This window comes from Chelon labrosus (genome assembly GCF_963514085.1).
Source record: "Chelon labrosus genome assembly, chromosome: 2".
Lineage (NCBI taxonomy): Eukaryota > Metazoa > Chordata > Actinopteri > Mugiliformes > Mugilidae > Chelon > Chelon labrosus.
This window is the reverse complement of record NC_140338.1, coordinates 13,225,552-13,251,759: the sequence shown is the minus strand read 5'-3', so window position 1 is coordinate 13,251,759 and position 26,208 is coordinate 13,225,552. Positions and strand designations below refer to the sequence as shown.

The 26,208-nt window shown below is 41.3% G+C and overlaps 5 protein-coding genes across 6 annotated transcripts; 3 read left to right on the top strand and 2 right to left on the bottom strand.

The window, feature by feature from the left end:
* Positions 1–359: 359 nt before the first annotated feature.
* On the bottom strand, positions 360–8,396 carry arpc1a (actin related protein 2/3 complex, subunit 1A). 2 transcript variants are annotated; one of them, XM_084559636.1, is made up of 11 exons: positions 7,978–8,396; positions 7,223–7,316; positions 6,843–6,947; positions 6,405–6,627; positions 5,428–5,535; positions 5,161–5,264; positions 4,942–5,050; positions 4,001–4,076; positions 3,717–3,910; positions 1,293–1,383; positions 360–1,201 (listed from the first exon to the last, which is right to left on the bottom strand). In XM_084559636.1, exons 2-11 carry the CDS (start codon positions 7,284–7,286, stop codon positions 1,163–1,165), a joined length of 1,113 nt encoding a protein of 370 aa, XP_084415762.1. In that variant the 5' UTR covers positions 7,287–7,316; positions 7,978–8,396; the 3' UTR covers positions 360–1,162. The 2 variants fall into 2 exon arrangements, with proteins under 2 accessions (XP_084415762.1, XP_084415763.1); XM_084559637.1 differs by lacking the exon at positions 7,978–8,396 and adding an exon at positions 7,867–7,935.
* An 864-nt stretch (positions 8,397–9,260) lies between these two features.
* Positions 9,261–10,405, top strand: LOC311495227 (lipopolysaccharide-induced tumor necrosis factor-alpha factor homolog). The gene is made up of 4 exons (XM_084554616.1): positions 9,261–9,407; positions 9,533–9,664; positions 9,904–10,072; positions 10,178–10,405. The coding sequence occupies exons 1-4, from the start codon at positions 9,362–9,364 to the stop codon at positions 10,293–10,295; spliced, it is 465 nt and encodes a 154-aa protein (XP_084410742.1). The 5' UTR covers positions 9,261–9,361; the 3' UTR covers positions 10,296–10,405.
* Positions 10,406–10,769: 364 nt separating this feature from the next.
* On the top strand, positions 10,770–12,519 carry LOC311495537 (uncharacterized protein). The gene has a single exon (XM_084555023.1). It carries the CDS (start codon positions 10,953–10,955, stop codon positions 11,916–11,918), a length of 966 nt encoding a protein of 321 aa, XP_084411149.1. The 5' UTR covers positions 10,770–10,952; the 3' UTR covers positions 11,919–12,519.
* Positions 12,520–13,040: 521 nt separating this feature from the next.
* On the bottom strand, positions 13,041–19,324 carry abcg2b (ATP-binding cassette, sub-family G (WHITE), member 2b). The gene is made up of 15 exons (XM_084574273.1): positions 19,035–19,324; positions 17,959–18,018; positions 17,755–17,872; positions 17,519–17,674; positions 17,150–17,307; positions 16,824–16,975; positions 16,484–16,576; positions 15,727–15,878; positions 15,349–15,500; positions 14,643–14,732; positions 14,071–14,195; positions 13,685–13,839; positions 13,485–13,574; positions 13,290–13,348; positions 13,041–13,204 (listed from the first exon to the last, which is right to left on the bottom strand). The coding sequence occupies exons 1-15, from the start codon at positions 19,184–19,186 to the stop codon at positions 13,057–13,059; spliced, it is 1,860 nt and encodes a 619-aa protein (XP_084430399.1). The 5' UTR covers positions 19,187–19,324; the 3' UTR covers positions 13,041–13,056.
* Positions 19,325–20,853: 1,529 nt separating this feature from the next.
* hapstr1b (HUWE1 associated protein modifying stress responses b) lies at positions 20,854–25,855 on the top strand. Its single transcript, XM_084564652.1, has 4 exons — positions 20,854–21,835; positions 23,363–23,443; positions 23,584–23,859; positions 23,979–25,855. The coding sequence occupies exons 1-4, from the start codon at positions 21,640–21,642 to the stop codon at positions 24,215–24,217; spliced, it is 792 nt and encodes a 263-aa protein (XP_084420778.1). The 5' UTR covers positions 20,854–21,639; the 3' UTR covers positions 24,218–25,855.
* The last annotated feature ends 353 nt before the right edge of the window (positions 25,856–26,208 follow it).

Sequence of the window (26,208 nt, the reverse complement as noted above, 5' to 3'; positions counted from 1 at the left end):
ACTAAATTTCACAGTGTACCTTGCACCTCATTGTTTTACACCATCATAGCTGGGACACTTAAAGAGGGACTGATATATTCATTCATTCATTCATTTAAGCCAGGCTAACACAAAGAGACAAACAACTATTCACACTCACACCTACGGTCAATTTAGAATCACCAATTAACCTAACCATCATGTCTTTGGACAGTGGGAGGAAGCTGGAGTACCCAGAGAGAACCCATGCAGACACAGGGAGAACATGCAAACTCCACACACACACACCACTGTGTCTCACCGGGACCGATTTAGCTACGACAAAATCTTTTGCATAAACACGATTGAGGAGTGCGAAAGGAAGAGAGCAGGCGAGTGAGTTGTGTACTGTAAATGTATTTCATCTTTATTCATGTCTACCTCATGATCAGTTACATAGAAATCCTCCATCTCGTGTGGTTTTAGTGAAGTAGCTACAGAGCCTAGTGCTGGGCAGCCATGACTCTGCACAGAGTTTTAGACAGCTGCTTTCTCTCTCCACCATCAGACCTGTACAGCTCTCAACAGCCAACCGGCAACATGTACTCAGAATATCAATAACCCTCTGGTCTTAACTTAACAATGACTTCACCTGCTGAAGAATGCTCCATCGTGCCTACTAAGTGCTGATATTCAGAGATCATGTTAAGGTTGAGGTGAAATACAGTCAGATTTTTGGATAAAACGCACCTTTTTAGTGTCAACTTTTGGTACAGGAGGTTAGAGAACATAAAAACACACAGTTCACGTCACGTTAATACGTGTCAGAGGACCTTCCCACTTTGACACCTGGTTAACCTTCATTTAAAAACAAACAAAAAAAATAAATCAACAGTGATGTCACACGTCAGCTCAGTGTGTGTGAGTGTGTAGTGCGTGTAAGTGTAGTTTAGTGTGTGTGTGTGTATGTGAGCACACGCCCACATTAGTGTGTTACGGTCTGATCAGTGCTTCAACAGACACTTGGTAAGGTGGTCAGTTATGTATGTTACTGGCTGAACTGCAAGAGTGGAGGGGCGGGGTGGGGGTGAGGTGGGTAAGGGGGAGGAGGGGGGAGGAGGGGTGAGGAGTGGGGAGGCGGGGGCGGGGACGGGGGGGAGAGAAGTGAGCCCGCAGCGTCTCTTCCTTCATTCACAAGATTTCTTCACATGATGCGGAGACCCTGGATAGAAGCTTCTAGACTCTGAGGAGGTAAACACAAGGAGAGAGTTGGCGCCGGAAGACGGGTGGACATCAAACTCCAAAAGAAAACTGCTCCGACGTTTTGTTTCTACCTTGAAGTCCCAAATGGTCATCGCTCCATCGATGCCCGTGGTGCAGAACTTGCGACAATCCCTTTTGTCTCCCTCGTAGATAGACACTTGGCTAAGGGACACACATGCAGATACAAACAGCTTTTAAGAGGTGATAATACTGAAAATATATATCTCATTTATCTCTCTATATATAGTGTACATGATATCTATATAACTAATATCTTCATATATTATTGCAAATATATACACGCCGAATATTTTATACATACCTCTGAATATTATTGTTTTTTATATATACTTTGTATTTTGGATATATAGTTTTTTATATATTGCTTTTATACACTTTTGTATATGCTACATACATTGTTAATTTTATTTTTGACCCCTTTATACTGCCTGTAATTCCTCCTGTCTCTGGACAAAGATTTGTTAGCTAATTTGTTAGTTAGATGGTTGCTGGTTAGCTTAGTGGCGGCTGGTTCACATGTACTGAATAAAAAATGTCTGTTACAAACATACAAGTATATGTATATAAGCAGAGGTGGGAAGTAACGAAGTATAAATACTTTGTTACTGTACTTAAGGTATCTGTATTTTGCTTGAGTATTTCTTTTTCTGACGTCTTTTTACTTTTACTCCCTACATTTGTAAACAAATATCTGTACTTTCTACTCCTTACACCGGAAAAACAGGCTCGTTACTTTTTTAACCTCCACGGACGACAAGCTGTAAAACATGTGACATGATCGGACATGACTAGAGCATCAATCGGACTAGAGAGGGAAAGTCGAAGAAGAAGAGGGACAGACCGAGGGAAGGTGTCGAGTGTGTGGAGAGTTAGAGAGAGAACCTCCAGCAGCATGGAGGAAGGAAGTGAACCGGGATGTAGTGCCGACGGCAATGCTTTAAAAGACATTCCCCATCCATGGCCTTATTTAAGAGAACTGTTCGATGTTGTGTTGTGTGTGTTATATATAGCTAACGCTTGCTAGCTATCGGTTTAAAAAACAACAACCCAATAACCCTCAATTTATTATTAAAAATGATCCAGATGCTCATGCAGGACCTCTGGTCAGTTCAGTCTATATTAATCTGTCAGAACGTTTTTCATTTTGGTTGTATTGTTTCATTAATGGCAAAATCGTTTTTACTTTTAACTTAAGTACATTTCAGAGCCTGTACTTTCTTACTTTTACTTGAATAAAGGAGTTGAATCAGTACTTTTACTTTTACCAGAGTATTTTTTACACAAGTATCTGTACTTTTACTTAAGTACAGAATGTGAATATGTTTGCCACCTCTGTATAAAAGGATATGTATATCCATAGATGGATGGTGATAACAGGCAGGAAACATAACCATGGAAACATTTAAATCTTCTGCGATTTATTAATGTGACGCATTGTGCTAATCTAATTTTAACACACAGCTCAGGTTTCTGTTTCTAAATTTGTTTTTATATTTCCCACATCTCTTCCTTGTTCGTTTAAACGTTTTGTCTCTTATCAGCTGTGGCTGCTTACAGCACTTTAAATTACATTCATTACTGCCCACATTTATGAACGATGCCCGGAGCCTGCCAAGAATCGCTGCTTGTGTTACAGCTGCTCATCGCCGGCATTAGTGACATTAGACCACAGCTTTGTAGGACAAAAGTTTGAGTGCAAGCAGCCATCAGTGCCTGTTCTCCACCATGTCTGACAGAGAAAAAGGATGAATGTTGCAAAGATTTAACCGTTTTGCAATACAACAGCAAACTACTTTTCAAAAATTACTCTGGTACAAGATGACGTCTGATCCCATGTGGTCGTTACGCAGATTATTTTCATTTAAGAAGACAAAATATTAATACTATTATTATCATCTTGGATGCAGAGGTATGGTCCTCTTCAAGAATTTATTCCTACAAATATTAACCAAACACAACTTCTGTTTAAGGGTTTAAAACCACCAAGCTAAAGATAATGCAGTCTAACATGACCCAGGAATAAACCCTACCTTTGTTTTGTACAGAGGTGCTACAGAGGATCACTTACAGGTCTGGAGTTTTGGTAATATTTGGGGGATATGGTCCTATTTGTTATACTGGAAGATGTTTCTAATACAGTATGTAGTCTACTGGCGTTGAGAACAAAATATTACAAACAGCTCTTGGTGTCATATAATCCAACTCAACAGGCAGGCTCTAAAACGGTCATAAACCTGTTTTACATTATAGCTTTTATGGATTTTTATGTTTCACGCAGAAAACTGCAAAGGTTTCATCTCTGTTTACACCAATGTACACAAAGCCTGAAGCACATGGACTAACTGTTGTAATGGCAAGCACTCAATATTGTAATCATATCAAAATAATTCTATTTTTGATTCTCTTTTTCTAAACGTAAAGCGCTATGTGTGTGATTAAAGTTGTTGTTTAGATGCTGCTGGTGTGTGACCTACGTGATGCTGTTCTGGTGCAACGTGTCCAGGGTAGTGTTGCGGTCCTCAGTGGTGGCTCTCTTGTCCATGTTCCTGAAGCGCTCCATGGCAGAGATGTTCCTCTGGATGCTCTGCTTGGGGATATCGAGCTTCGACACAAATGTCAGCGTTCCACCGTCGTCGCAGCGGAACAGCATGGGGCAACAGTCGTGGCCCTGAGGACAAAGAAAATGCGTTACGGCTTTTCTTCTTCACAACAAATCCGTTTATGGCAATATGTGATCGTGTTGCCGTTTTATTCTTACCGCGGCTACTAGACTGTTCTCGGAAACAAACATGACACTGAGGAGAGGAAGGAACTCCGTCTTCATCTGTGAAGGACTAAACACAGACAAACACACTCTTAAAGATTAAACTGGCAGCATACTACAGACATAGTGGAATTGGATGGATTATGGTTTTGTGGACAAAAACTAGAGTCTGATCGCTGCAGTGTGTCGTTTTCCAGTGAGGTCGTCTTCCTGTCACCTGCTGACAACGTGTCATTATGTTAGTCTAGCCCTGGAGCTAGTTCACCTGGTTTAACTTCCTCGCCTTAGTGGCAGATGATCTGATTTGCAAATGTACAACAGTAGACAATTTACTAAAAACCATTGTCAGTGCGGTGAAAGAAATAATGCCACATTCATTTAGTAAATGTTGTCTGTAATTTAATGGACTGCTCTTTTAACAGGATAAATACGTGGGGGACCGTTTTTAATCAGATGAGAGCGGTTACTTCTTTTTCCTGAGATTATCAGATTGCTTGGCATTCAGTCACACCCCCGGTTTTGTTGCTCGACAAAAGTAATCTCTATACCTATCCAACCTCTTTGGTTTAAAAGGACAAGCATCTGATCTCCTTTTCTGCTTTTTGATGCTGTGGGAAAAAAAATATGTTTGTTCTAAATCCTGCATTTCCACCCAGTATTTTTTTCATTGTAACTTAACTGTAACAGCGATCACTGGAGTTGACTTTTGTTTTATTGTCAAAACATTTCAGGATCATTTCATTGATGGCAACTGACAAACTCAGTCAAAGCTCCAGCTACACTATGTGCACTGACATTCAGATCTTGCAAAAAAATCTCTGCAAAGCCTGATGTGTTGGTGTTTGTGTAGCTAAAAAAAATAGCTGAAATAATTCAAATGATTTATCCGAGAATACCGTTAAGAAAGACTTTGGTTTGTGTAGAAATAATTCTACCTTGCCGTCTTGGAGCTGTCCACCACAGTGACAGTGCTGTCATGGCTGACCCAGGCCAGGCGGTTACCAGACGCAGAGAAAGAAACAGAGTGGACCCAACCCCCTCCACCTAAGGCACAAAGAGCACAAAAAAGCATATAAAGTTTAGTTCAAAGGCTGACTGCATGTCACATGAAAGAAGACTTTTACTGTTACATAGAAAGGGACACAAATGCCAACCTGCTCCTCCAAATTCTGCTAGCACTGCCCCAAATGGCATCTTGCTGCCCCAGGGTGTGGGGCCTGGTTTCTCTTCCACCTCCTTAATGTAGGCTGAAAACACCCTGGAGGCCAGAGAGGGAGGGAAGGAGGGAGGGAAGGAGGGAGGGAGGGAGGGAGTGGAGAGCAGGGTAAAAAGAAAAAGAGGTTGGTTGGTTTTCAGTCATTTAGTCTTCAACTTGACCCATTACAAACTACTGAAGACATCTCTTTGCAAATGTGATTTACCTGCATTTGAAGTCACAAGACCCAGCAGCCAACAGGACATTGTTTGGATGCCAGTCCAGACTGAGGATGGTGGAGCGGATTGGCTTCTTGATGTGCTTGCTCACCCACCTGAAACAGACAGAGCGGGAAGATTATTCACAGGGCATTTACTGTAAGGTTAAAACTTTCAAACACATAATTATCAACAACCTTCTGACGTACAGTGAATGAAACCGAGTGAACTTTATCAGCTCTGATCGCATTTAGACCATCATAGACTCCTCTCCTATCCAGTGTGCATATAAGTTAGCTACTGTCTGTTCTTGTGTCACGTCCATAGCCTCAGTCTAGTTTTACCCACTGTATTGATAAAGCATACCGCTACAAAGTTATTATAAATGTCACAGCAAGAATATCAGATTCAGCGGAAGCAGGAGTCAAAGCGATTGAAATGTTCTGTGATTCCTGTAGAAAAGTTAACACACTTGTACAAAGGTGCACAACAATGCCGAAACTGGCATCAAATAGAATCTGTATGCTATTATTGTTATTGAGTTGTCACAGTCAGCTAAATGCTACCAAGTATACGTCTTAAAAACTTACAAGAATGATAAGAATGGGAAATAATAAATCATGATGACAGTTTTACAATGCTATCACTCAAAAATGCAGGAAACAACAAAATGCAATGCAACATCTGATTGTCACAGGGCCAGGAAAGAAACGTCTACTGAGCTTAGGATGGTTTGTTCATAAGTGGTTTGCAATCAAGTACTTCAGTTTTAACCAGGTGATGACAAACAAGACCGTGTCCCAGAGTGATGAATTAGTATATGACAAGAATTATGTACACACACACACAAAACCAATTTAAACAAAGGACATAGCGCTTGTTTGCTCTGGATTTAAAAAAAAAAAAAAAAAAAAGGTTAATTGCACCATTTATCAAAATATCAACAGTAATAAAAACCATGTCATGGAGGTACTAGTGGCCTCACCAGTCGTTCTCAGACTCGAAGTAGCAGACGGAGATGAGCCGGGCGCCGCTGCCGACCGCGAACTTGTTCTCCAGCGGAGACCACTTCACGAACGTGGCTGCCCGGTTGATCCTGAGGATGACCAGCGTGGGCTTCCATACACCCTCCTTCTGGGACCACACATAGGCGTTACGATCTGCTCCACACGTCACTATACGGTCACTCTTGGGAGCCCAATCAATACCTAAAAAAAAACAGCCAAGAAACAGACACAAGTGATTACTGAAGGCGGCAAGGAAATTAATACAGACTGACAAGATTAAAAAGATTCGACACAAAGAAATCCTCTGAGATTTATGTATGAATGTATGTTTATTCAGTTACGCTGACGTTTGTTTTGTGTGATTTATGATTAATTAGTGATAGGACTTAAACTGATTAAACAGTCTGATTAAAAACCTGTTATGTGTCCATTATGTTCTTTCAGCTCGTGGGTCTTCACCCACTGGTTCCCACTCTTCTTGTAGATATGAACTTCATGGTTGTTAGGACTGATGGCAATTTCTGAAGAGAAACAAATAAATAAAAAAGTAGACAGGGCATGTTAAAATGATGGACATATAGACAACGGACACGCTAGACCAGTCTCTCTGGTGTGTGCCAAATACCGAGCAGGGTGACTCAGTGCAAGTTTAACCAGTATTACAAACAACAAGTGCCAGTCTTATCTTACTCTAGTCAGCTGAAATTGTAATTAATGATATGAGGGGTGTAGACAACTAGAGAACACAGTTGGCATAGTAACAGTCAAAGACAAGAGGGACACATTTGAGCCTTACGTGTCCTGTCGCGGTTCCACGCGTGGCAGGTGATGGGTTCCAACAGAAACTGATGAAGGGACATCTTGTCTGGGTGTGGTCCTTGAGATTAACTCTGCAAAGTCACAGAGCAAAACTTAAAAGTTTGGCGACCAAACGACAAACAAAGCCCCGAAGCGAGCAGCCCCGACGTGAACTTTGCCTGACTGCTTTAAACGCTCCTTGAATTACAGCGCATATAAAAACGACTCATCACGTACTCCTAAAACGAGTTAACTGTTAACTCCAATTGAACATATTACTCTGGTTGAGTTTTACTAGCCTGGTTTCGTTAGCCGAACCGAACCAGTCAAAGCAACGGAAAAGCTGCTAGCTAGCCGCTGTTAGCTAAAATAATATCACCAGGGTAACGTTAGCCAGGCGTTTTTTAAACACACCACCATATGCAAAGTTAAACACTTTAATGAATAGATGTTGACTTGATTAGCTAGCTGCTGTAATGCTGCCATGGCTAGGTTAGTAGCCGTTAAGCATTAGTAGCAAAACATTAGTAGCGTTACTAGCAACTTCCACCAAATTGCTAGCTTACAGTTAATCTGTGTTAAACAGGCCTGAGAGCAATATTCGTCATTTTGAGCGACATACCGACGCGCTGACATCCCCACCTTTACCACAAGGCCTCTCTTCCCCTATCACCAGACCCCGGCTTTTCCTCTCACTCCCGGCGACGGCTACACGATTAGCCGCACATTCCGCTAGCCCGTATGCTAACTCACCTCGTCAGTCCGGTTCTTCCGAGTGTGCACTCTCGCTAGCCGGCGAGCTAAGTTGCGCTAGCGGGGGAAAAAGGTTGGATCAGGAGTGGACCTGAATTCGTGGACTCTGGTCAGTCGACACGAATTCGTCCGGGAATGTTGAGGGAATGTCAAGACGGCCAGCAGGATACGACCGGGAGCATCCGGCAGCTAACTCTGGCAGCAGAACCCGTGGATGCCTGGCTGACAGCTAGCTTAGCATCATCACGCTAGCTCTTACATTCAACTGAATAACCTCGTTCACGTCGATGCCTCACACATAAAACTAGGAGCGGCGTGAGAGAGCTCCTCTAGCGGCTCAAGTAGAAACATTCAAAGTGGTCGAACCGGCCACAAAACAACACCGTCTGTGTCCTAAAACCATATTAAATTACTTCACCCAGTTGCTCATTTACCAACCGGGTATATGACAACACCTCCAGGGCCTCAGGTTACCAGGTGACCTTAAAAACACCAGGTTTACTGTGTAGAAGTCAGCTTTAGATCATCTGATTTGTTTTAGATCTTAAGTTTTTATTTTTGCACATTATGAGAATAATAAATGTATTATCTACTGCATATAATAATAGCCTAAATGCAGATCCTTATCTCTAGTCACTGTGCTGGAATTCACTTCTAAGGTGATGCAGATTTTTTTTATTCTTTATATAATGCAGTGATTGTGTCTACATTGATAACATACAGACTTTGAGCAGTGTAATTATTATTATTATTTTTTTTATCACAAGGCTATGGTACATAAATACAGAGGCTATGGGACAAAGATGAGTTTATCTTGGCCATAAACAACAGGCACAGCAAATACATAATCATCCAAATACGCTCATTTGCAGCACGTTGTTTATTATTGTCACTATTAATAGAGACTTTTAAATATAAACTGTTTGATTTAGTAGTAATTATGAGCTTTCTTCGTCTCCCGTAGCTCGAGATCATTGCTGAACACATTTGTGGGTAATGTATATTTTTGTAGGCGACTATAAAAGTCAGCCACAAAATGCCACGAAAGATGAGGAAAATAAGACAAAAGAAAAACACTATTTTTTTTTTTATCTCCCACACAATTTGCTCTAACAATATATGTCACACTATTGCATATTTGTTAAGGATAAATTTCAACCTTAAAACTAAGGCCCTAAGTGAGGTGTCCTGCTTATTTTGAAAGCTTGTTTTGCCTCTGACTTGTGGGTAAAAGTTCTTCAGCCAATCAAAGAAGATTTCAATTAATTGCACCTGGTACTTCTGCAGATGACCTGCTGCTAGCTGCATCAAAACACATTTTGGGCTCTTAGCTTTCTGTTTCTACGGGCCTTCACCGAGCCTGTTAAACGGAGCTACTGCGAAAATGGATAACTCGTTTCCAACGCCTCCGCCGCCATACTTTCTACCAGGTAAAAAAAAAAAAAAAAGCCCTGTCAACAGAAAGCAAATCACTTGTTGTTTGGTTTAACAGGGCCTGAGGGTAGTCAGATTGTGGAGGTGTAAAATATCAAACTTCTGCGTGTATTCATTTCAGATGAAAGTAAATCTGGACAGGATATGAGGGTCTACCAGATCTACTCACCTTTCAGCCCGCCACCACCACCATCTTCCTTCTCTTTTTCACCAGGTCTTGGCTGCTCCACTCAAACTCACCTGCCTCTACCAGGTGCATGCTCACCCAACAACCTCCATTTTGATTATGTAAAGCAGGCCTGTGTGTCGCATTTTATTTGTTCACACTTTATTAATTTTTTTTTAGATGTTGTTTGTCTGCTATGAATGTGATGGGATGCCATGCTCCTGAAGAATTACATCTGCTATATTCAAAAATAATTGGAACCAGTTCTTTAAGTGATCAGCTTCTGATGACACATGTAAGCATTGACATGATTATCTTCTCTGTAGCTACCCCTACACATACTCCCAGGACAAAGTTTGTGAGCTATGAAACCGCGCTGTATCGCTCTCCAGCTCTGACGACGTGCCCCTCCTGTCAGATGCAGGTCACCACGCAGGTCACCTTCCAAGTCGGGACTCACGCGTGGCTCATGTGCCTTGTGTTTGTGTTGTGCGGGTGAGACGAGATGCTTTCAGGCACCTAAATCTGTTTATCTAATTACTGGACGTCGATCGCACACTACAAAATTGTGCCGACTAATGTGTCACTTCCGTCTGTCAGGTTGGTGCTTTGCTGCTGCCTGATTCCATTTTGTGTAAACCACTTCAAGGACGCCTATCACACCTGTCCTCGGTGTCGACTTGTTCTTCACGTACAGAGGAAGACATGCTGCGAATGAATGTACTCTGCTGCAGTAAAATGTGTGTCGTTTTTATGTTTAGATGTGTAAGAACACATCAGTTCCTGAATGAAGAGGTTTTAATCATGTTTTGAAATAAAAATCCTATTAAGTTTTCTGTGGTAATCTTTTTTTCACGTTTTGGGCACATTACAGGAAAGAGCAATTGCTTAGTTTTAGATAAACTGTAAATTCACTTTTGAAGACAGAAAAAATCTTTTCTCTGAAGCCCATGACATGTGGTTTAATGCTGTGGGGAAAAAAAATGTTTATTACTTTATTTTGTTGAACCTGCTATGTAAATGATTAATTGCCATGCTTTAACTGGCCTTATTTTCCACTGATTTTACTACTGCCACTGTAAAGTACAATATCCTGGTCGGCCCTACACCCTCTGTGGACTGTGTGTAGTAAACGTGCTCTCACTGATCAGAGGATTACAAGTGTAGGTTTATTTTAGATCTCTGAGCCTCAGAGTAATGAGCATTTGAGATGTTGCCTGCGAAAGCCTTCAGTCCCCTCCAGTGACATCATACCCACCTCCTCCTCCTCCTCGGCTTCTCAGGTATAAGACACTGTCAGGACTTTGGCTGTTCCGGGGTAAATGTGCACGGGTGGATCTCAGCGGCAACACACCGGCTGTCTGCTGACACCTGCATGGCTGAAGATGCATCAGAGTGTCTCGGCTTCCTCAGTAAACCGGTTTCCTCCTCAGCGCGCTCTTCTTTTTTCTTCCAGCACTTCAGCCGCACATCTGAACTCCTCTCCTACTTGATGCTGTGTGTCGCCAAAATGCCATTCATCCCACCAGTGTCGATCGCTCGCTCTGTGTCAGGACTGACTGGGAAGGAGAAATCTGTCAACAACACTTCATCTGCTGTGGTCAACACTAAAGATCCAGGTGGAGACAAAGGCAGCTCAGTGAAGGAGAGGCTGGCTTTAAACTTGAAGCAGCTGGGGAAGAAGAGTCAACCCAGGAGTCATCTACCTTTAATGAAAGGGGTGTCAGGGTCAGAGCTGCATGCAAAGAGAAGGGACCGCTTGTTGCCCTCATCACAAACAGACAGCTCCCCGGCCTCCAGCTCAGGAGAGTCCAAGAAGACACAGCAGCACAAACACGTGAGCCACAGCTCTGTGAAGAGTGAACCAGGGGTGAAGACGAGGAGCAGGGATCGAGAGGAGGTCCATTTCACACTGACGCTCACGCCTGAGGCTGTCCTGCTGCTGCAGCGGAGGAACAGCGAGAGACATCAGCGCTCAGCAGCCAGGAATGCTGAGAACGGAGCTGGCGCTTCTGGGAGCGTCACGGATTCCAGGCGCAGGAGGGAAAATGAGTCTAAAAGGCATCAACCTGCAGCGCAGAGAAAGAGCCCTCTAAACAGCAGAGTGGCTGCTAAAAACAACACCGATGCTGAACTGGGGGACATAAGCTCAATTGTGAAGATCTCACTTCTGAATGAGCAACATAGGTATGATGATGTGGAGTATGAGGAAGAGGGGGACTTCAGTGTGGATGAGCGTGTGGTGCTGAAATGTACCGAGTGGCTCCGTGGGTTGGAAAACACACCAGTAACAATGGGTAACAGCCTGAACAAGAGTGCAAGCAGTGTGAAGAGTTTCTAAAGGTGAATTCAATTGAATAGTCTTCCAGTTTAAAAACTGAACTGTTTCTGTGTTGGTTAATTTCTGCTCAATCATCTTGTCTGTTTTTCTTATGTATGCTTCTAGTTTAGTGCTAAATGTGTCATTGGTCAAAAAAAGTGGAGTATTCCACTCTAAACAAGATGATGCACCAGAACCATTAAGATAATCCCTACATTATATTCTTTACTCTGACACATGACTTTCTAACAGGGAGAAAGTGAAAGACAACCTATAAAGCACTCAGAGAGACACGTCCACACTGACTGTGCTGCAAATGGAGAGGTCAGAGCGCCGGATCAGACACAGACTTGCACACCATTAGTGGAAATGTGGATAAATGATGCATAAGAGATGAAGAATATTTGTATTTCATGCAGCGGTGCAGCCACAATACACATAATGGGTTGGTATATTTCACATATCACTTAGCTTCGACAAGGGGTTTGTGTTACAAGGAGTCCACAGGGTTCGCTGTATACGTGACAATATCAGAGTAGAATAAGATGTTTTTCATGAACTTAGTTCTGTAGTCACATTTTCCAGCATGCAGCTAATCTGGGTTTACACACACCGTATTCTTTATGTTAAGTTAATTCATCAGTCTGTTTTTTTTTCATAAAGTTTAAACAAAACAAAAACATTTAAAAATAATTCTTGCAATGTTTGTGCATCAATAACAAGGAATAGCTATAAAGTTTTTGCTGAAAAACAGAGAAATGTGTCGTTTCTTTCTGAACAAAAATTCCCCATAAAACATGGATTATATACATATTTTCTGGATTGCAGCTAATTTAGGTTCACTCACTCTAAGTGGCTTTGTAAGGATTTAGATGTTGGCTTGGCTGCTGTTGGAGATTCCCTTCTGCAAAGACCAAGTGCGCTTAGTAGCAGCTTATCCAGCGAGGAGTCAAATGTCAGAACACGTGTGTTTGTTCGTGTTTGAAAGAGTCAGTGAGCGAGAGATTAATAGTGTAATCTCTAAAGAATAATTAGAATTTAAATAATATCTAAACTTTCTATCTAGTGCAAATGTATAACAAAACCTCTCAAGTATATTTTTTTTCTCTGTAAAATGAATTAAATAATGATGATGAAGACATAAACACACGGATCAGTATCATTTCCAGCGGTTGATTCGTCGCAGCTGCACGTAGGCCAGGGACATGCAGATGAGTATGATTCCCATCAGAGCCACCTCGTTCTGCCAGAAGCCCCACGTTGAGTAGTCGATGCCCTGGCTTTTCAGGAACAGCTCCCCTGCCATCCTGTAGCACAGGCGAATGAGACTTAAAGTATGTGCATATGGATGGGTTTTTAGGTGTTGGTTTGTTTTTTAAGTGGCGCACTCACGTCGTGTTGTCGACATTGTTGAAGAATGATAGTCCTGCCATCTCATTGATGTATACAGCCTAAGAGAGACAAAGAGATCAGTCTAGAGTAGACAACTTCCTCACTTCAAATGAAAGCGGATTAAATTCAACCAAACCAATCTCATTACCACTGACATACACTCCTGTCTCTCCCTGCCTATTTTCCATATCTTACATTCAGTCCATATTTGAAGATACTGATCCACTCCAGCCAAGATAGCCAGCTCAGCATGGCATTGAGATTGACGAGAAAACCACCGAAGACCTAAAAAGGAAGAACGGATCGGGGTAAGAGAAGGAATAGTAATGCTGGTACATATCATTAAGCGTTCACGTCTGTCTCAGGGATATCGTTTGAAAGCCTCGGCGTCTCACCATCATGAAAACGAAGGGTAGAGCAATGAGGATGTTAGCCATCGCAAAAGTGGATGTACTCGCTGAGACAAGGAAGGCCAGACCAACCCCTGCCAGGCTGACCAGAGACATGGTAAGGGCAAAACAGAAGAAGGCTCCAGCAGTAAGCTTCAGCCCTGGAAAAAAAAAAACCAGACACATGTAAAAATACATAAAACAAAAATGGGCATTTACATATAATCCAGAGTGTTTCTTTTAGCAGACAAAGACAGCAAGGTCCCAATGTTTATCGGCTATGAATGAAACAGCAGCTGATCATCTCCATCCATAAGGTCATTTTACACAAATCAATGATACAAAATGTTGTGTACTTTGTGTGTATGTGTGCTTGCAAGCAGTTGTGTTACCCATCATAAAGTAGGCGATGGCGGAAAACACCAAGACTGGGACGACGCGATTGGGGAGGAGATCAGCAAAGACCTTGGACAGGAAGTAGACAGACGTACGGTAATAGCCACTGGAGTTCTCATGACTGCAACAAAGGTTAACAAATAAGATAATCATTTATTCCATAAATACAAACAGGGCATAGAAAAGTGGGAATAAAAATGGGACAATCTATGAAAAGAGATCAAAATCATGTCACGCATTTATCGCATGTGAAGCTTGTTTTAGAGCTTCATCTCGTAAGCAAACTATATGTAAAAACGAAACCGGCGTAAAGTGAGTTGTCTCTGTAACCTAGTCACTCCCCAACACCTTTCTGTGAGTGTCTCTGGTCTGGAGCTGAATGCTTCTGATCTGTGGAGCTTTAATTTAGTTAGCATTTAGTTTGGGAAATGTTTCGGGAACCAACACTGCATGTACGAAGACAGATTTAAGTCTTTTTTTTTTTTTAAATCAGGAGCAGTCTTCACTATTGTACACATATACACGCCCTGTACTGCACACACATACACGCCCTCTGTGTTTTACTCACATGAAAATTGCCCTTTCATTGATAAAGAGTTCAACAGCAGAAAGATTCCCAAACACCATGTTGATGATGAGGAAGAAGAACGCGCCGCTCCTGTCAGTGAGAGAGAGAGAGGGGGAAGGGGGGTTTTTGATTATCAGTTTATCAGATGAATAGTTAAGCAGAAAATGTCAGTGTAACTCTGACCTATGTTTCACCCCATAAACCTGAGGATTAAAGTGTCATAAAAGTTGTTCCCTCGTTTCCACATCGTGGCTGCTTATTTACTCACCCACTTTAGATTGGGAATCATTCCACAGCACGTGCACGCCTCTCGTGAATCATTTTACACTTGCAATGATACCTTGCAGCCTTTTAGAATAATGACACATTCACATTTGCTGTGTCATTTAAGATAAGATAGGATAAGATAAGATGATCCTTTTATTTTTCCCACTATAGGGACAATGGCAGTGTGGCACCAGCACAAGAACAGGGTGTACAAGAGATAAAAAAGTAAACATTAAACACATGCTTGGTTGTATAGCCTCACATTAGCAGGATGTAGTAATAATAATAATGTACTATGGAAACCAAAACAAGTTAATGAAGAAAAACGTTTTATACTGTTATACTGTATACTCTTTTCATTAATGTTGTGTACAGAGGTGAATATAGAGCAGGCACATTGAGTTGGTAGGTTGACTGTTGCGTCGCAGGTTATTCATACCTGTTCTGTAATGCCTCGGGCAGTGTCAAGGGCATTTGGTAATAAATGAGTCCCACCAGAATAGCAAAAAAGATGTTGAGAGCCATCTGGGCGTAAGACGTCTGAGGATTTCTCAGAGAGTTCCGCACTGTCCTGCCACACACCACCCGCATCTGTTTCAAAAGAACATGATAAATATCATTTATGGTCACAATAACAATAAACTGGGTTCATTCAGCGGTCAGCCAAGTGCCATAGCGGCTGGTTGGCACAGTCGTTAAACTGTGACATAACAACATGATCTCACTTCTTTTAATGTGAAAACTAGTTTGTGCGTTTTTTTTTTAAAAATCTTTTTTTAATTTTAATTTTTTTTTTTTTAACTGTTAATTTGCTGACCTGGTAGAGGAAAGATGTCTGATAGTCGGTTGATAAGTTTTCCTTTTTGGTCCTTTGACCAATGCTCTGGTTCACATGGTCCAGCTCATCAATCACGTTCTGGTACAGTTGGGACTGCCGATATGTTATTGCCAGCGTGTTTTTACCCTCGCCTTGGGGAAGAGAGGACAGACACATCACAGTGCCATGTTAAAGACAGATAAGCACAGTGAAGGTCTCTTTTTATAACAGACATTAAACTGACTTATGTGAACAGGCGGAGGTGAATTAAAAATGTGGACGCTGTGGCTGAAGCATGACTACTAAAACTTAAAGAAACAGGGGAAAAAAAAAAAATAAAAAATCAATCCATTAAGTATATTACTGCAGCCTTGTCATAATATTGATGTTTCCAAAGCAATGAGCAGAGACTCCAGACAGTCACTGTGGACAAAACAAAGAGCCAATCTACTCACCTATCAACTCCAACCTAAAACTAAATCTTGCTGTTTAATTCTCAGAAAGTAAAGAATATGTTTTTTTTTTTTTATCACCTAGAACTTCAACGTGTATCAACAGGTGACAGATTCTGCAGTAACTGAGTAAAGTATAGATATAAAACAATGCACAAGGTGTATATATATATATATATTATATAACCTAGACTTCTAATGCTATTACTTTTCAGCCAGTTTCAGCCAATTTGATTTATACAACCAGATGTTTACCAATACTTCAGTTAATATCATACACAGTGCTTTGTTAGATGTCAATTTACCTTCAACGTGCAGATCTATTGTTGACTTTGCTTCTCCATTTGTAATGTCCATGAAGAAGTCAGGAGGGTTGTTGAAAGGCTCGATTTGGTAACCTGTCCAAACACACATACAAACATCCTAATGCAGTTTTGTAATGAGTGCTTCTTTAAAATCATACAAAATGGAAATGGTGTTTGAGAAGCGCCCCACGTAGGCAATGACATTACATTACATTTGACATACGCACAATGTCAAAATATGTATTTATGTTTGTACTGGTGTACCTGAACCAAATAATAAAAAAAACACAATATTAAATAAATTAAAATACAAAACAGCTGACACACAGAGATCACGTACCAAGGTTTGTGAAGTACTCCAGAGCATGGCCTGACGCTCCCGCATACACCACCTCGCCTTTGTGCATCAGAGTCAGGTGGTCAAACTGTCTGAAGATGGAGTAGCGCGGCTGATGAATGGAAAAGATGACAGTCTTTCCTCTTCTGGACAGCCTGAACACGTGTTTGAACATTTGTATGTATTTATAAAGACAGCTTTAGAGGATAAAAAGATATGATATGCAAATATTAACAAATGCCAACTGCATTATAATGCGTAATGGTTTTGTTTGTATCCCACCTATGTGCTATCAAATATGTGATAAATTTGTAATAGAGTTGTTGTACTTGTGCAGTAGACCGATAATGCTGTTTGCAGTGTTCGAGTCCAGTCCAGTGGTCGGCTCATCGAGAAACAGCAGGGAGGGCGAAGTGATGAGCTCCATCCCAATGCTGCACCTCTTCCTCTCCCCTCCTGACACACCACGCAGAAACTCAGTGCCTATCTGAACACACACATAAACACACGTACAACACTCAGCTCCTATAAAATAATAAAAAAGATTGGATTAACTGTTCTAAGAACCAAACCTTTTTATCGTCACATCATTACAGAATATAAATCGCTTTCTACCTCATGTAAATATGGGACATGTCACAGGACCATTTGCAGTTCATCAATTTTTGAGCTATTAGCGTGTGCATAGACATCTGTACCTTAGTATCAGCACAGTCTATAAGGCCCAGGTCTTGTATGATAGTGTTTACTCTGTCGCGTTTTTCTCCAGAAGAGTGAACCTTATTGTTGAGGCGCAGGTTGGCGCTGAATAGAAGGTTCTCTCTCACAGATAAAGTGCCCATCAGGATGTCATCCTGTAAACACAAATGTTTGTTATTAAACTACGCACAACTTTACAATGTCAAAATATGTATTTATGTTTGTACTGGTGTACCTGAACCACATAGGCAGAGCTGAGCCTGAGTTCAGATGTGACAATTTTGCCATCCACCAAGACGGTTCCGTGTCGCAAGCCAGCAGGGTCTTTTCTGCCAGCGATTACATCCAGGAGTCTGTATAAAGAAAGAGGAACCCACCCTTACATGACTGTTGCATGTGTATATCATAGGGATGGTGTGCAAATTGATATGTTTCTTACGATGTTTTACCACTTCCTGTAGCACCCATGATAGCATTCATGCCAGGTCTCATGATGCCGCTGCAACAACACAATGACGTACAATCAATTTTTTTACGGATAATTTTATTACACATTTTTTTTTCTTTTTACAGGGGATTTGTTAAAGTAGTGGTGCTTTATTTGTGAATATATATCACAATCTATTACACTGTCATGCTTAAAACTATCATACTCATGATCTGCTTTTATTCCATTTTTACTCCATTTCTATTCCATATATTTTATTTTGTTACATATTTTTATTCTGTTATTTATTCTATTTTGTGGCTGTGAAGTTGAGTTGGCACCAAGTACAAAGAATTTAATTCTTGGTAATGATGCTGCATTGTTATGTATGACAATAAAAACGCTTTAAACTTTTTTCTTATATCACAGCTCAAGTAACAACTTAATGTCAGATGTTACTTGCTCACCTTTTCATATATTCAACAGCATTTTTATGTATGGAGTGTAGTTATTGTTTAGATATTTCTATGTCATTTCTATTTAAATGTAAAAAAGTATGCAGTTTTTATATCTTATACAGTAAATATTACTCACCTCTTAATAATCATACAACATTCCTTTAGGCCTACACATTCATCATTCTACTTTAAACTCTGTAATACAAGTAATTTTACTGACCAATTTTGAAATTAATTGTGCAGAGAAAAGCACCAACAAAAAGTAGCACATAAACTTTAGTACCTTTTAAAATTCACTCACTTTGATAACTCGGTTTAACTGTAAGCTACTTGAATTACTCCACATACAATCTACTCCGTATAACAGCAAAAGATATATTTGTAATACATTTCTGTTTTCCTGTTTTTCAATCTTCCCCTCAACTTGCCTTACCTCTCAAAAAAAAATTCTGGGTGTTAAAAAAGCCCCTATAATGCATACAGTACTTGTATAAAAACAAAGATAAGCACATGGAGAGTCACGTTGTACAGGTAACTCTAGTATGTTATCAGGCAGTTACCACCCTAACATAATGCTGTAAACTATGTATAGTGCATTCCATACTCTCACAGGTGAGTATTATGCCCTACCTTACATCGTTTAGGATGCATTTTTCAGGACCTATCTTGCGGCAGAACTTTGTCTCCTGAACACAATACTGCAAGTGGCTGAATGTGAGAGTCGGCCCTTTTTCCTGGAAATAATCCTCAAAGTCGCAAACGATCTCCTTCCCCTTGTCCATCTTCAAACCCAGCAGCGTGACCAGCAGAGACGTGAAGTAGAGAGTCGGAGAGTGGGGTTCAAAAAGAGAGAGTGGCACAGTCCGAGACCTGTGCAGACTGACTAAGAGAGACAGAGAGACAGGTGAGCCAGAATTTATTCAGTGAGCGTCTGTGATAACTCTTCTAACCTTTGGACTCCTTCGGTCCTTAGCTAATAGACTTTGAAAACGATAATGTGACATTGAACCTTCCCTTCTAAATCTCAACCGCAGCAGAAACTGAACCATAGAAGCACCACAAACTAAACAGCTGAAGATATATAACAGTATCCTGTTTTGTATACTGGTTTATAGTGTCTGCTCATCCATATTCAGATTTATGGACAGCAGGAGGCAGAAGCAATAAGAAAGACAAACACACACTCAATGGCAATATTGTGTAAACAAATACTCAAACAGATGCAAATGTTCAACAATAGGCCACAAACTTTTTGTGGCTTTGCTCCCACAATAACCACTAGTACTAGGTTTCAGGAGAGTCTGATTTTTTAACATGGCTGGTTCCTCTGCAGCCAAAAGAGCCTTGGTGAGTTTGGGCATTAACGATTGCAGATATGGCCTGACTCACACTTATTCTTCCAATAATCCCAAAGGTGCTGGATGGAGATTTCTGCAACTCAGACAAGTGGGAAAATCATGTCTGCCATGTTAAAACAGGATAACACTTTCACAAAAATCAAATATGATATTGTGACAAAGTGGATGAGAACCACACCATTTGTCCCATTTACTGTTTCTTCATAATCATGTTTGTTTAATATTTGTTTGCCAAATTCCACCTTTTTCTGTAATGTCCCTACACTTACTATCTCGGACAAGTATTAAGTTAAAACTAGTTTATTTCAAATGTGCATTATTTAAGTTAATTGTTGATTTACTTACTTTACCCACCATGTGTTCCAGAGACAAAAGGACAGAAGTTTGGATTTCTTCCTGCTTTTGAGGTCTCTGTGACCTCATCACCGAGGATCACAGACAGAACCATCAATGGGGGAGGGGGTTTAGAAATTGGGTTATAGATTATGTGTTCTTTTAAGATTGGGTAGAGATGGTAAAGAGCAATGGAAGTTAAAGGCCTACGGGAAGGTGCCTGTCTGTTTGTGCAAAAAGGTACATTTACAATTTGTCACTTACCTTTTCCAGGAACATACCTGCTTCATGGTATGCACCAACAGGAGGTCAGTCAAGTGCTAATGAACAGCACTATAAAAGCAGTTGCTCGTCAGCCCTCAAGGGGGGAACAACCATGTCTGTGTAGCTGGGTGTGTGACATATTACATTAAGTTGCGTTAAGTTAATTTAAGTTGCTGTCGTTTAGTTTTATTCAGTTAAGCTTTGTTAACTGTTTATTTTTGTAAATTTTGTAGATATTCCTTTTTTCCGTTATAGGCCTATGTATGTTTTGGTGACACCTGGGCTCTGTGAAATAAACACTTTTTTTTGGACTGGAACAATGTTTTGAGTCTGTCTCCTACTAATTCCTACCGCTCTGGCCAGGCTTCCCCACAGATATTGAAATTGAAAACATGTGCGCTGTAGCATTAATACATTTCTCAAAGTTTTCCTTAATTAGTTATAAAAAACAATGATATAAAACATCGCTCCTCTTACAAGTAAAAAGTTTAATTGAAAGGCAATAAAACTGATGTTACAAGTTCAATTGTTCTGCTATGCCCAGTGGCTTGTAGTGGCTAGTTTAACTAGACATAACATATCTAAATCCGTTTTATGGTTTAATAACCTTTACGCCACTTATTTTAGTTAGGAGAGTAGGTTTAGCTTTTAGGTTTTAATTGCCGTTATCCCATAATTGTTACTTGACCTCGGTGGCCATTGTTGAGTTAAACAGTCTTCAATTTAAACAATGCAAAAACAAAACAATACAAGCTGTCTGAAAGCAAAAATGCACTGAAAATATACAGTGAAGAATCGTCCGCACATTTTCAGGGCTTATATTACCATGGTCATGCTGCCCTCTGTCGTCCAACATGCTGTATTAGAGGCTGTGGAGGCTCTGGTGGGAGGGATCAACGTTGTTTTTCTCTGACCTTTTCTCTTTTTTTGGCGTTGTCCAATCAGGCCTCGTGTTTGTCACCGGGATCCGCCTAGAATAATCGTTTCAGCCAATCGGCTTTCAGCACAGGGAGAAGATGGGAGGGGCTAGTTCCAGAAATTCCTAGGTGTTGTCATTGCGTTCCTTAGTTTGGTGTGTTTTACATGGGGCGTACGGGTGGAGTAGAAATATTCACAATGCGGCTCTAAAAGCGACTACTTTCGATTCCGTTTGGGTTGTGTCGGGCGTATTTATATTATATATACAGAAGGGATACCGTTAAGTACGCCCGGAAACCAAAAATACCATATTTAACACAAAGGCTAGCTTAAAAGCTACTAGCTAACGCCTAACGTTAGCTATGGAGGAGAGGAAAGAGGAGGGGGAAGCGGAGATCCAAGAGCACGGCCCCGAACATTGGTTCTCCAAATGGGAACGGCAGTGCTTGGCTGAGGCTGAACGGGACGATCCAAACGAAGAGGAGGCAGAGCAAAGTCAACAGAAGCTGTGGCACCTCTTTCAGAACTCGGCTACTGCGGTAGCACAGCTCTACAAAGGTATGCTACAAAGATACCTAAGTTCAAGTTAAGCTAACCGTCTGAGCTAGTGCTAATGGTAGCGGATCCGGCTAGCTAACGTTGTCGCTGGGCGGAGAGAAGCACAAAGGGCACCGCTAAGGCTAACTGTTACAGCTGTTGGTGGCTGATTATCTGTAGCACATATAGCCGTGTTTATATCCGGCGTAATGTCGAATAACACTGGAATGTGTATTCGTCAAACAGGGGTGTTAGATTATACGATTGTCGTCTTGATATGTTAACCCTGTTCCGTTGCTAGCTAACGGTAGCCCCTGCTAACGCTAGCAGCCGCTAGCAGCCGGTCACCGTGTCAGGGTGTCGGACAACAAGGCTAAATCTGTCTCACAGTGGCCTGAGCTGGTGAGGGTTTCAAAGGCTATTTCTAGGGAATAAACACGACCCGGTTAAGTGTCTCCCCTCACACCGGGGGACTCGCCGTCTGTTTTTTTTTTCTCACTGTTTTCAGCACATTTGTTCTTCCTGTTTGGACTCAACATGGCTCACAGTAAAATGTTTTGTCTAGTCGTTAATAGCTATCCAGCTAGTCAAAATGGCTGATACGCTGGGAGTGGAATACAGCCTGAAAACAAAACATTTGTTGGCGTTATAACGCAACGATAAATGTTTCAGTGATGTGGTGAAAACGTGTGTAAGTTAGCAGAACAACGACGTTTTATCCGAAGACAAAGTCAAGTTGAGTTTTGCTGATGTGTGCATTGTTGTTCATAGCCAGAACAAAATGGCGAAAGGATTAACGTAAACGTTTTCTTGTTGAAATCTCGGTTCTGTTCAGTGTTTTAAAAACATTTCACTGAAATTGTGTTGATCGGGGGAAAAAAAAATAAACTTTGGTCCATGCCACTTTCTGCTTTTAGTACATATTGAAACGGGAAATAAACGAAAGTGGCGACATAATGGCTGTTCAGTTTTGGTCATTAAGATTTTACTGGGATCCCCCCTGTGGGACAGATTGAAGGAACATCGTGTCTCTTGTTCAGTCACATACTTGTCAAGTGCAGTCAATATCCCTCACTTGAAGTCAGATATGTGTGCTTCCAAGCCACCCTACGTTATATTTACTGACAGTGTGCACTGTATGTGCATAAAATGTCCAGAGGAAGTTTTATGGACCACCTCTACAGTTTCCATCTATCTTCCAGTCACAAAGTTCTGAACACTGCATAAGCACACATACTTGCAGATATACAATTGGCAACTCTGTCCTACATCAGTACTGTACTGATCATTTGTTTTCTTTTTTCTGTAAAATTAGTTGTGTATAATCAAGTGTCACTTCTGACGGACTAATTTCATTTTTATTACGCTCTTAAAAATGGTATAGTGAGACCATGGTTGTCTTAAGACTGCCACAGAGAGCTCCCAACTTCTGACGGTTAATGCTTGAAAGGTTAATCTGCGTTTTGCCATGGGAGTTTGGGATTGACACAGCGACATTGGGGGTTTCAAAGTTATCATCTGCCTAACGGTTTTGGTTGTAATTTACAGATCGAGTGTGTCAGCAGCAAGGCCTCTCTCTCTGGGTGCCCTTCCAGAATGCAGCCACAGCTGTCACTAACCTGTATAAAGGCAAGTAACACACACAATGTCAGATGTTGTATGACACATATAAGCGCTTGATTTAACTGATGGAGATGGGTATAGGTACGTACATTGTGATTGTGTGGTTTCCATATTCTCTAAAGTCAGCCTTCCATGTTTACCAACAGAAAGTATGGAGGCTCACCAGCGGAGCTGTGACCTGGGCATCCACTTAGGTTATCAGCGCAGGAATAAGGAGGTGATTGCATGGGCAAAGAAACGCAGAAGAACTATCAGACGTGAAGACCTCATTAGCTTTCTCTGTGGAAAAGTTCCACCCCCGCGGACGGCTCGCGCACCTCCCAGAGTTGCTGTGGTATCTGCAAGCCGACCGTCACCCCCTGAGACAGGAAGCTCCGTGGAGACCGACCTGCAGCCCTTCAGAGAGGCCATAGCCCTACACGGTTAGCCAAAATCCCCATGTTCAGCTGAAAGCTGTGTTATTGCAAGGATGGAACACTTATAGTTAAAACCACTTTGTGTAGCCTCACGTTTATTTTTATTTTTTTTTATCTCTTTGCAGGCCTTAGTGGTGCCATGGCCAGCATTTCTGTGCGTTCTGGTCCCCCGGGTTCTCCAACTCACCCTGCCCAGCCCCTCAGTCGTCGCAGGAATGGTCTTCATGACGTGGACCTCAACACCTTCATAGCTGAGGAGATGGCACTTCACTTAGATTCCACCGCCAATCGCAAACGAGGCCCTGCCCCCTGTAGTGATGTCATTACAGACTCACCCACTCATAAACGAAACAGGATGCTTTGAACTTTTCCTACACCACAGATCCCTCGTCTGTCCTCTCTTCGGTGGCCGACTGGACAGCTAATGGGGACTGATGCCTTGGCCAACCATTAAAATCTTCCTCCTTAGTTGCAATGCCACAAATAAAACTATTATCAGCCTACATATTTAGCCCCTACTTTATTCCCCCGCCCTCATTTTCTCAACAGGAAATCAGTTTGTTGGTTCACCAGTAGTCACATCCCTGCTAGAGTTGTGTTTTGTTTTTCAGCAGATTTACTTTCTTGTTTATTTGCCCTCTGTGGATCTGATACCGAAGCAAGCACATTCTACACTTGAAATCCTTGAATGTTGCGTTTATATTGTTTGTTTGGCCGGGCTCTTTTGTGCTTCACATTCGATAATCAGATGAACCGGACTGTTGCCTACTGTTTGCAGGTCTTTTCGCTTCTTTCCTCAAGCGTACTTCCTCCACTGTGGACTGCTGGCCAAACCCGACTGGACTCAAATCCAGTCTCCTTGGGAGGCTGGATCGTGTCTCGACTCAAAAACGCTTGTCACTGTGTGTATCTCTTTCTGCTGCTCTGTGTGTTTGCGTATCTGACAGCAGAACTGCCACTTACTGTGTTGTATTCGTCTTCGCCTTTGAGAAAGCTGCTACAGTATCTCTGGTTGTTGTGCAAGTGTGTGTGCGCAAGAGAAAGGGAGTTTGTGTGTGTGTGTGTGTGTGTGTGTGTGTGCTCGTAAATGCAGGGTTCTGGCAGATCCAGTATCCACTTGACCGAATTATTTCTTTTTCTTCTTAAATTCATCCTATTTTTATTTTCTTTAGTTGCTCTTTACAACCCAAGCCAGGGTTTTATCACAAAGCAGGTCAATCCAATTCAGACAGATAAGTGAGGCGGAGGGATGAAAAGCGAGTTTTCACGAGAGCTTTTTTTTTTTTTTTTTTTTTAGAGTGAGCACGATTTTCCTGCATTCTTTGCAATTTCATAACCATGCTGTTACCTATTGTCAAGTTTACAAAAATAAGTATACGCACAGTTTCCATATCAGCCTCCGAATGCACTTGAGTGAGTACCGGTTTTTGCATTTTTGTTTAAAAGCAGTAACAGTGTTTCAAAGCTTGCTTGCACCTACTTTATGTTTACATGTGACCCATTAATAAGGACAGTTGCGTTGCTTCATCTCTTTGTCCCTTGATTTTCAAGATTTACAACACTTGTGATTACAGCTTTAAAACTACAGAACTACAGGGGGCAATTGCCTGTGAACTGGTAGGGGCCGATGGCTGTGATATTTCATTTTGTCCACGAGTTGTAGCCAGCTCGTGGACTATATTGTGTGTGTGTTGGTTCAGCAAGACGCGTATTTTTGCTAATTTCTCACACACTGCTTTGTGATACAATCTTGTGTAATGTGTGTAAATATAATGTAGGTGCTGTTATATGTGGTACATATTGTAAAAAGAAGAAGTGCAAAACAATTGGGATGTCCATGTACAATAACAATTCTGACATTAAAGAAAGTACAAATGTTTAACTAAGTTGTCTTTGAGTGTTGGATTGAATCTTTCACAGACTTTTCATGACCTGGCTGACATCTTATTTCAGTGCAGGATAAGCTTCACTGAGGATGATGTTTGAAAGAATAACCTTTGCTCTCACAAGAAAGAGGATTAAAAAGTCCAACGAGGAGTAAAACTTTCAGCTATTTTTTTTTATTGCTGTGCCAACTCTGCTTTCTGAGCTCCTTAATCATCCCTTTATTTTCTTTAAAAAGCTTCATATTCGGTTATTTCTTTCATCTATCACAAGGAAGAACAAGGATCATCTGACAGTAGGATGCCATGGTTGGTCCTTAATTCTTAGGAGAATTCTGTTACTGGAGGTTGTTGACAGATTTTACAACAAAATACTTCTGACGTTTTGTGATCAATATGCAGTTCAGCTTTGCCAACACACGGGGGTGACACCAACTACTTAATTCTGCTTTCACCCTCCAAAAGACAGACA